This window comes from Mytilus trossulus, chromosome 5 (genome assembly GCF_036588685.1).
Source record: "Mytilus trossulus isolate FHL-02 chromosome 5, PNRI_Mtr1.1.1.hap1, whole genome shotgun sequence".
NCBI lineage: Eukaryota > Metazoa > Mollusca > Bivalvia > Mytilida > Mytilidae > Mytilus > Mytilus trossulus.
The window spans coordinates 2,236,355-2,247,872 of NC_086377.1; the positions used below are offsets into that span (position 1 = coordinate 2,236,355).

General features: G+C 32.5%; 1 protein-coding gene across 1 annotated transcript in view; it reads right to left on the bottom strand.

The window, feature by feature from the left end:
• The window catches only part of LOC134719286 (uncharacterized), a 40,730-nt gene extending 30,079 nt beyond the window's left edge, over positions 1-10,651 (bottom strand). The window contains exons 1-8 of the mRNA XM_063582291.1: positions 10,582-10,651; positions 9,647-9,826; positions 8,260-8,559; positions 6,450-6,782; positions 4,586-4,686; positions 2,972-4,180; positions 1,605-1,644; positions 707-987 (exon numbers count right to left, since the gene is read on the bottom strand). Coding sequence (XP_063438361.1) covers positions 707-987; positions 1,605-1,644; positions 2,972-4,180; positions 4,586-4,686; positions 6,450-6,782; positions 8,260-8,559; positions 9,647-9,826; positions 10,582-10,651 — 2,514 coding nt within the window. The remainder of the gene's footprint in view (positions 1-706; positions 988-1,604; positions 1,645-2,971; positions 4,181-4,585; positions 4,687-6,449; positions 6,783-8,259; positions 8,560-9,646; positions 9,827-10,581) is intronic.
• Between the last annotated feature and the right edge of the window lie 867 nt (positions 10,652-11,518).

The window sequence follows — 11,518 nt, forward strand, 5'->3', positions numbered from 1 at the left end:
GGCATACCTGATGTCGTAATTTGCAATAACAATTAAATTTTGATAAATATATGAAAACAAATGAAAAAGGACAACAATATTTATTCAAAAGCAAAGAACGGTTGCATGCATAATTGGTTAATCAATAATTGCAATGTTGACCAACTTATAGATCTTAGTGTTGTTATTATTGTTTTAAATTTTCTCTAGGTTGACTATAGTTTTCAAGATAATAATCAAAACAATAATTCACAAGTACAAAGGGGAAATATAGTCATAGATTATTGTTACACCAAATACTGATTTAAGCAAAATAATAAAGCGGGAAACGATTGATGTCATTAACCAAACACTATTTCTTAAATAAATAAAAAAAAAAAAAAAGAGTTCACAAGCGATAAAACTGTTTCCGTTGCTGAACAAATCATACAGTAATCAAAATCAAAAAGATCTAACAGATATTTATATCAAATTCAAATCAAAGTTCAGGAATGATAACAGTAAAACAGCAACCGTGATAATATGAACCCCTATCTTTTACAGATACAAAATGAAGTGCCTTTTTCGTTCAAATTTTAAGTGTTAGTATTGTACGTTAAAGCTAAATTCAAATTGTTCAGGCAAAGTTGTTAATCATTCCAATCATCTACCAACGTTTGAAGGAAATACTTAACCATCATAACAAAGCACACTATGATGTAATATAACAATATTATCAAATGTGTACCTGACATAATTTGTGGATGTTTATATCTTCATCTTTCAGACTCTGTTGCAGCTGGTTAAATGAGGCATATTTTGAACTATCCTTCCATTCATATAGAGCATTAACTTTTATGTAGAACCCTTCTCTCTTGCTCGATTCGTTTATAATGTCCCATTGCAGAGATGGTTCGACTTCCTGTAAACGCATATATATTTTCCTTGTGTCTTCATGTGTTAGTTTAGCTGCTAGTCTTCCAAGATGTTTGTCCTCAGGCTGACGGTCTAACCATACTTTGTCTAAGCCTGTGATATAGTATATATTAGGTATGTTAATGGTAACATCTAGTGATACATGCAAACACAATGTAGATCATGTTTGAGTTGAAAAGGTCAAATAGTAATCTTTACATATTTAGATAATATTCAAATCAGTGCGGAATTGATTTTTGGTGTCTGCATTATGTATGTAAAAAATATATGAATCCTTGTACTGGTTTTGATGAGGGATAGCGTTGATTGTTTAGTAGTTTTTTTGGAGGCTCCGTTTATGACTTTGCTTTGGGTAAGGTATTATATATATATATGTTTATATATCCACATGGGTTGACTTATAAAACATCTGGATTTTTCCCTTTATTGCTATTTTACAGATTTAAATAAAGATACAGAATGTGTCTGTGATATATATATGCATGTAATTCTATACATCGAAATACCACAAAACTGGTAAACCTGACTGTTTTATGTAGTAATACGCAATGTATATACTTTTCATAACATTTGATTCAGGGCGTAGCAACAGACGAACAGAGAGAATTACAATAAATACGATTTGCTTCCTCCACTGAAAAATAAATTTTGTTGGTGTTATATCATCATGTTAGTATATACAATATTACTGTCGTCCATATATATCTTACCAGTACAATCTGCAGGGCACCTGTCATCTTGTGTATGTAACTGTAAGATAAGTATAATGTTAGTCATATAACACATCAGAATTATGACGTCATTACACGTTATTAGTTAGAGGTGTATTGGTTGACTATAGCGTTTGCTAAAATCAAAAAATTGATGATCCGTTTTGTTTTTTCTAATTTGTTCACATCATGGGACCTTTTATGAAATGTCATCGATATTTGTTGCCTTTTATATTGTGTGCTAAGCTTTTCGACAGTACCGTTGAGTGAGTTTGAATGTATACATTTTGCAGAAAGCCAAATACTATTTGATACATAGTGTGCTAGTGACCTAATACGGTATATATGGGGTCAGTAAATTCCATATGGGATGAGAGCTTCACTAGCACACTATGTAATGCATTTATCTTACCAACTGTCTGAACGTGTAAAATTTAGACTAGTGACCTATGAAAATGAGCAAGTCTTCAATACAGTTAGCATTAACATGATTTAGAAACTATTTCACTTAATCATCACTTTCTTCGTCTGTTGAAACCTTTAAATGTTTTTCTCAGTACTGTTTTGTTTTTCTTAAGGGACATAACAACATTACTAACCGGGTATAAAATTAGCCCGCCTCCTTATTACCTTCTATTGAATATAAATGGACGTAACTCCACTACTAACTGTGTACGAAATAAGTCCCGCCTCCCAACTAACCTAATATTAAATATACACGGTTTCCACGAGTACGCTTTTAACCAATCATATTCCTAGTAATGCATAGGAGGAACGATAAATTACATGACCCTTCCATATTTATTTGTGGATTTGGTATTGCAATTAGATGTTTCAAAGAGACTATGTCGTGAAATTCCAATATTGAAAACTAGAAAGCAAGGACAACATTCGAAACTAGGATGTATCTTATATTTCTGATATTGTTGTCCTGTTTTAGTTTTGCCTTCGCAATGGAACGATACAAGCAGTGTCATGCAAGGGCAATATTTTCTTTAAAAAAGGCGGTTTGTCTAATTTCTAGAACTTGACTTTGTTATAACTTTGATTGACTACAGTATATTCCATATGTTTGACCAAATGTTTGAGAGAATAAATATTTTCATAAATGTGTTGTAATTTCTATATCAATTATATTTTTTTGCATAATATAAATGACATTTCTACAACAATATTGCTGTGGATGTTTTGATTTATTTACGTTTTTATTTTTATTCGAATACCAATAAAATTCAGGTATCAGGTCTGCTACCTAGTGTTTTGAATATAATTATGATAAATTGTTGGAATGACATACTCTCACATGAGCAATAATGTCACGTCATTCAACAGTGAAGTCAGTATTGTATTAATGTAAAAAAATATACCTTGTCTGCAAACCATATTGACACATCTTTTGTTTTGTGTTTTGTCTTGTGTTCTGGACATGTCCATTCCATATTTGATGACAATGTGTGGTCAAAAAAACAAAGGTCTGATCCACAAGCAATACCCATCTGAATATTAAACGGCAAATCTCTAGTGCAATCAGAATCTTCAGAAACTGAGAAATAGAAATTAGAAATGTTTGTGATAGCATGTGTTAGACATTCCTGGGCTGTAGATGCAATTGTTGGTATAATGGAGATTTTGGTGTCTTTGTGTATGAGGGAAACAATGAATCTGTTTCCCTGAATGTCAAATCTCATATCATGGTCCCTGTCAATTCTTACATCAGCACTGTCTGTAAATATCATCAGCCGACTGGATTTGGCACTGACACGTAACTTCCATATTGATATGAAAGTGGCAATGCATCTGTACAAAATAGCTGGTGGTACAACTTCCTCCTTAAACCTGTAAGCCAGAACGAGGCTTCTGTCATGGTCTATCTGTGGTCTCTCTTCTCTTTTGGTACTAATCATGCATGGCACCAAAAAAAACTCCGATCCATCTTCATCGTCTTTTTGTCTGCAAATAATGTCCAAATGAACCAACATGTCCACTATGTAATCATTATGTGCCCAGATCTCACGAAAACAGTCTTGCTTCCAAATTTCATGTAAGTCTGTTTTCAACAGTTTTCCGCTTTCTTTGAGAGCTTTTAGTATTTGTTTGAGGTGATCTGGCCAAAACTGGTCATCAGTGACAATGGAACGTAGTACATCCACCAAAAACACAGGATCTATTATAATGTTGTCTTTAAGGCAAGCTTCATCAAAATAGATCAGTTTTCCCAGAGCATGGTTAACCTTTAGAAACGATTTAAGTTGAACAGGGGTCAAAGCCATTTTGTCGTTCTGCTTGTTCATGTCATTCAGTTCATCCATTGTAAGTATTTTCTTGTTTTTCTCTACTTTTCTTGCTAGTTGAAGTTCCAGGGGTACAAACTTTGTTGGCATAAATTCTCCACAGTGAGGATGGTCTAATGCAACGTCTACTAACAATTTCTTTAATGTGGTTATTTCTTTGTCATCCTTGTTTCTTGCATTAACAAAGATAAGTGGTTTGTATTCAAGATGATTTTTTCCTCCATGGTTTTGAAAGAGTTCTTCGATTGAGTTTTCTAATGAGGTTCTCTGTTCTTCAACATCACCCTAAAATAAACATAGATCATAGTGTTATATAAACAGCCTAGTTATTGCAGAGTCTCGGGTCTCACATATCACCCAATTATATACTTTAATCATTAGAAATGAACTAAGACTAGCCACACCTACTAATACCGTTGTCTAAAGGACACTTTACATCTTGTATAGATCAGCATTTTATAACAACTTGCTAGTTGTGTATACTGATTATTTCAATAATTACAGGTTTATTCTATCATTGTTTTGAAGGAATTGGTTCATGGACACGCCACCAACGACACGACTATCTTAATCTACTATAAACAGGATTTCAAGTTAATTAAAACACAGAGAAAGTTTACCTTTTTAAACAGCAGATGACAATGAGATTAAAATGATTACAGTTAAAATCATTATAGTACGTACTTTTACCAGATCTTTGTGGGTTGCCACACATACAATTTTCGGGTACGCATTGTTTACATAAATCTTGCAATACGTGAGAACGGAATTGACCCAATGGATAAGATATACTACAAAAAAGACATACATTCATATATATATATTGAAAGTACAAATCTATATTGAAATATATTAAACTAATATGCAAAATAATGTTATAACTTCTGAAATATATTCATTCCATTTAAAGATAACCGGTGTCATACATCAGCGTATAGCTCCGACGTGCGCCAGGCGTGGTAAAATATCATGTACTCTTTAAATACGCTAGTAATTTTGGAGGCATTCACCCTGTCGATCATAACTGTATCATGCACAACGATATTTTAAGCGTGAATTGGGCGTGCGAGAAGCGTACCTAAGCATACCGGGAGTTCGAGTAACGTATGTCTGGCGTTTGTGTACCGTTGATGGAATGCACAATACGAAGGAAAAAAGTCTATTATGACGCTTTCAGTCGTATCTGGGACAATAATCCGTGCTTCCGGCGTGTGTAGGAGGTTTGATTATGGGGCGTTTGAACAAACATCCGCATACGTTTTAGTTAAAGTCGAACGATCTTAGAGCGTATACAAGGTGCTTTAAAGGTATCTGAAACTTATCTGTGGCGTTTCCACAAGCTTGTGGTGTATGTATAACGCGCATGTATTCGCTTGACAAACGCTTGATGACATTTTTTTATGCCGCATAAACATTTCACAGAGTAATCATGGTCAAAGCGTTCACCAAGCGTATACTTTTGCATTTTGACGTACTTCAAACTTATGCAACACGCGTTTAACGATGGCTTAACGTTCTTCTGGCTTGCACCTATCGTATACTGATTTTGTCAATGTTCTCTGTACGTCTGGTGACCGCCAGTCTATACGCAAATGTGTGAAATCGGGATAAGTTATAATCAGCTTTCTTCAAATTGAAAAAAAAAATAGTAAGAATGGCTGTTTTCAAAATATGAGTCTACACTTCTATTTAGCCTTCTAAGTTGGTGAAGTAGCCTATACAAATATATTCAGAGAGTTTTAAGACACTTTATCAGTTTTCTACAGTGGGAGCTGATCAATTTTATTTCATGTCATGTGTGTTGTACAGGTCACTTCGTTGTATTCTTTGATCAAACTTACAGTAAACATGTCCGAGGTGAATTGTCATCAACTCGTTATTTGTGATTTGTATACACTCAATGCTCACACGTAGCTAAAGTAAGTTTTTGATGAATTCTTTGTGAACAATTAATTTTTTTAGCACAGGAAAAAATAATATAAGGGTCTTTCAAGACAAAAACATATTTCCTTTGTTGAATGGTCACCAGCATTACAAGGCCTTAACACATTATGACACATGATTTTAATAATCATTTCAAGGCAAAACTTTATTTTCGACAGATCAGTAAGGTCATGCAATCCATTTTTGTTCACACTCAGCTGAAGAAATGTTGTCGACATTTTAGAGACCATTCCTTTGTGGCAGTTGAAAAAACATATTCCTCTACAGCTATTATCAGTAAAACAAAGGTGGGTTAAGTTGTAGTTAAAGTTGTTTTGTTTTACTCGCTTTAATGTTAAAAAACATATGTTCCTAACTATGTATGACATAATGATGGATATAGGACCGTCATATTGACCAAACATTCTTCATTGCTTAATGTCGCAGTACTACGGTTATGGAAGATAGATATAAATACTTCATGGATATGCATTTCACTTTTTGTTATCCATGTATACATGGAACATATATTCTTTGTTTGTTAATGGGCTATTTACTATTTGTATGTGAAGGGACAATATGTTGTTTGTAGAAAATGACTAATATCTTCCAATTATAAGTTTCTATGTACCTGCTGTGTTTCTTAGCCCCTGACATCCGGGGAGTTCTGTATAATCTGGTATGTCTTCGTGTATATCTCTGCTGCCATTGAAGATCAACAGGAATGTCCCCCTACTAGTTATGAATAGCTGGTGAGTCATATGGTAGATTTTCTGACCACCAAAATCCCACAGGTCTATAGGTACTATTACCATTTCGTACTGTCCTAGAGTACATTGAGAACGGACAAGCTCAATTATTGCCTCTTCTGACATGTCTATGACAGTCAAGTTTTCGTCTCTGTTCGTTTCGTCCATCTTTGCACTTCTACCATCTGCAGTTTCGATATGTGAGGGCGTTTTACCTTTAAAGAAACGTTTTATATTTTAAATGAAGTTACAATTTTCAAATTATGTAAAGTTAATTTTTTTTATCTAATGTTAGAACTGAATACTTGGTGCAATAATAAACACATTTGTACTCTGTTCTTTGTGCTTAGTCAGACAGTATCTCTGATGTGAAAACTGAATACTTGGTGCACTGCTAGCCAACTGTAAAACTTTGCTCTTTCTATCTAGTCAGACAATTCCTCATATGTAATACTTGTTGCATTGATGACCAATTGTTGTACCCTGCTTACTGGTCCAGTCAGATAATTACTTTAATGTCATCACACGTATGCCATTGAAAATCTTTGAAAAAGCATGTATTAATATACACTTCTGAAGTGTTGGTACTGACTGTTGACACCGACTATGACAGGTGAAAGGAAGGGAATCATTCAAAAATAAAACAAAAGTATTTAGATGTGAATATTTGACCTTGTACAAAAAAGACCAACACATCGATTTTTAACGTCCAATTCCAAAAGGTTTATTGTAAATAGTATTCCTTAAATTCTGACACAGACAAATAACAATAAAGATGCAAGAGGTTAAAAAAAACCCTTGTCTGCAACCTCTCTCACTTGCAAAAATAGTCTGATAGAAAATGAGGTTGTTTTACTACAGATTTTGTATTTGTAAAAAATAATTTAAATCAAGCGTTGGAATTTCCAAAGATGAAAATGTGAAGAACCTGTTTTATGAAAATCCACCTGATGGAATCGAATCTTTTTTCCAAATCAATGAGAAGGAGACTGCCAGGGATTTGATTGTCTGCAGTATAGTGTAGTTATCATATATCAATTTGATAATTTAGCCAATAATTCTACCAGGTATAAATCCTGTCTGATCATTATTAATTAAGATTGATAAAACTGATTATATCTTTTGTGCAATTCATCTTGATGTTTATTTGTAGAGTAAAAAAAAACCTGATTGGACGCCATTTTTTCATGTATCGCTTCAGTTGTGTCATCTTTTGGTATGCAAGTTTAAATACCTTGTTTTATGTAATATACTTTTCTGCTTGATATTAACCATATATAATTGATCTATGCACAACTGTATACTATAAACAATATAAAATTATATCGTATGCAATCAATACGACACCAAAATCACTAAAAATATCATACAGTAACTCCTAATTTAACATCCAACAAAACTGTGAAATGATATGGTAACACGTGTTCGTTTGCATATTTAGATATTACCTATTACTGATGCAAACAGAGCGAAAAATTCTTCCTGCTGTATGTATGTTTTTTTCTTATATTTTCTCTATTTACGATATAATGTATTCTACTAATTATGTGTTTATATCATCTTCTTGATAACATCTACTGTTCTAATTTTATGATTTAACAAACACAAGTGAACACCATTGCTGCCATATATTTTGATACATGTATGTTTCAAAATGAATCTGATCTGGTACACATTATAACACAACTGTACCTTTAAATGCTTTCTGTAATCGATTTGGGAGATCGAGGAATGCTTGGAACTTTGACTTCTTTTTGACAGCATGTGGAATATTGTCCTGAGATTTAAGAGCACCTGGTTTTGACTTGTTCCCGCTATGTGTTACTTCACCTGCATCCGGAATAGAGGTTACAACATCTTGATTCTTCGTCTCCTCGCTTTGTTTTACTGTATCGAGATCTTCTTTATCATTAACTGATTTATCAGCACCTACTGTAGCTGTCACTTCTTTACTCCTAAGTAAGCTTTGAACTGTGGCATTCAATATGGTTCCTTATAATGAATAAACTGATTTATGAAAAAATATTTTTTTCGAAATTATATTTCAAAAATTGTAAAAATATATGTAATCGCATCAACTTGTGAGGGAGTTGAGTGATGGTTATTTGTGGGGTCTGTTATGCTGTCAATATTTTATGTTTATTTGTGAAATTTTTGTTTATGCATGAAAGACAGCAATAAACAATTTCGACGGCAGGATTTTCAACTATTACCACAAGCGTAATACACTGAAAAAAAACAACAGACCATCAGTTCACATCAACAGTTTATAATGTACGTTTTATATTTGTTCTTCAATTAGAAATGTGTTAACTGTATAATATTTGTATGCACATGTATCTTTATCATTACCTTTGATAAATATTACTAAAATTGAATCACATTTCATCTATATTCAAATCTCTTTTTGTTCATTTTAAGGATCAATATTATATATATATTTAACTTTCTGCAATTCATTTACACATCTGCCCTGATTTTTTAAGGCGTCTTTATACAAAATGATGTTCCATCTAAAAGTCTCGGATGGTGACAGAGTAAGCAGACTTAAATGTAATGTATTCTGTTCTTAGAAGAGAAGAAGATTTTAATTAAATCAGATTCATGAAATTATCTTCGTATTAACAGTTTCAGTCAAAGTGAAAAATAGAAATCCGAATACCAGCCATTGTTACAGTTACATAAAATTTGAATCTAGGTCGATGTTTAATTCAAATGGTAACTCGAGTTGTTCATTTACTTTGGCAATAATTCGTTCTTTTACCTAGTTTTAATATTATTATTGTTCAAACTCCGTTCTGATTTAAATCATATTCTAACTTAAACTTTGAGCATTAGCTATAACTAAACGTATTGTTCTCAATTTATCTATAAATCACACTTTGAACTGAAGTTTAAAACATATTCTTACAGGAACTTTCATCAATCTCCAGCTCGAACTTTGAAACATTACTGTAAGTTTCATTTCGATCAGTTAACTCCTATTGCTTATTTGTTAGATAATAAATACCATGCTTTAGGAAAATCCAACAACGTTCTTTTATGTCCATTCCAGCCCTTCCCAGGTAAATCCATATACCATCCGTAGATTTCCGTTCTTCTGGAGCCTCATCTCCAACTAAAATTTTAGCTAAACTAGTTTTCCCCACACCAAATGGACCAGTTAAAAAAATTCTGTTCCAGAAGCACCTGTACGCCCCGCTCATTAACAGACCTTTGAATTCCTTATCAGAGAATATCTGTTTTTCTTCTTTAGGACCTGTAATATTATAGACGAAATAATATGAATTACAAAATATGGACTTCAAATTTCAGAACTATTAGTCTGCCATAATAAAAAAGCTCGTATAAACAAGAAACTACATGCGATTTTGTTTAATCCTAAACTCTTTTTTTAAATGTTAGACGTTGAAACAAATTTCAGTAAGAATGATAAGATTTCAAATAATTCACGGACAGCAAGGAGTTTTATATATCGTCACATGTACACATCAATATCATATATCTCCAATTCAATTTTCGCATAACTCTTTAACTTACCCTACCTAAACATGCTATTTTGTGTTAAGATTAATTTGACTTAAATGTTATGGTTCCTTCCATCCATTAATATGTTATCGTGGTTTTGTATGAAAACATTTAAAAAAAAAATCACCTCACAAAGAAATTGTAATACGTAACAGCAAATCCATCTGCATGAACATTTAATCAAATTTAAACAAGAAGTGATTCCAGAAGTTCTTAATATAAAGTATTATTATAAGTTAAAAGTTCACAAAACAAACCTAATCATACAGCGGAAAAGTGTGTAACAACCTATATTCCATACTCTGTATATAATAACACAAATAACAGTTTTACCAAACACGAATTGACCACCAGACATAAACGAACATCCTTTATATTTTCAACATCACATTAAAGTGTAACAAATTATTTACTAAATCATCAAACATAAACAGTGAGTTACAGTTTTATAGATGTTTATCACATATATAATATAAAAAATCAAACCTTTCGAGACTTTAAATAGACCCTTCTGCTGAGGGTTTTTTGAGCTGACGTTTTGCTTTTCTGTTGACATGACGATCTACAACATGAAATTTACTTGTAATAGATATAAAATTATATATTTAATTCAATGCTATTTAATTTCTAACCTGAAATTAATGCATATTGTTGACTATATAAATGTTCCATTGATTGAATTGATTGATTAGTCAGCCAAAATATATCAATAGACTAATTACAGGATTACTCAAGTTGTTAATATGTCCTAAATTGAATAGTGTATAGAAAGGTATATACTATGACAATTAGAGCTCGGGCTTATATAGTATATACCTTTCTATACACTTTTCAATTTAGCACATATTTACAACTTGAGTAATCATGTAATTAATCTATTGATATGTTTTGGCTGACTATGTTTAGCTAATTTACGTAGTTTTGTAAATTTACTCACTATTATCATTGTAAAATATTGACTCCAGAATGAAAATATTGTAGTTGCTCGTGTAAGTATGTTTATTCGTATACAGCTGTGTTTTACTATACATGATGAATTTTAAAACATATAGATAGTTTGCAGTCGCAGATCCAAAAAGAGGGTGGTGGAAAACGCTTATTGTTTGGAATAATCAATACTTTCAATAAGACCATACAGTTGGACCCCCTCCCCTTTTATTTTGGGTTGGAACACCTTTTAAAAATGGATGGACTTGCCCCTGGTATGTACCCATTGGAAGTCTAGTGGATAGTTTACATGCATGAAATATCTGTCACTGGACATTAAGCAATTAATAATCAATCAATTCATTACGAAAAAGATCAATTTTAATTTCACTTCAGAATGTTTCATGGTTCACTCTATTTTTGGGTACAAAGTAATTACATGGAAGATAAATGATAACACTTTTAGATGGCATTGTACCTAAATCAAGTTATGAAT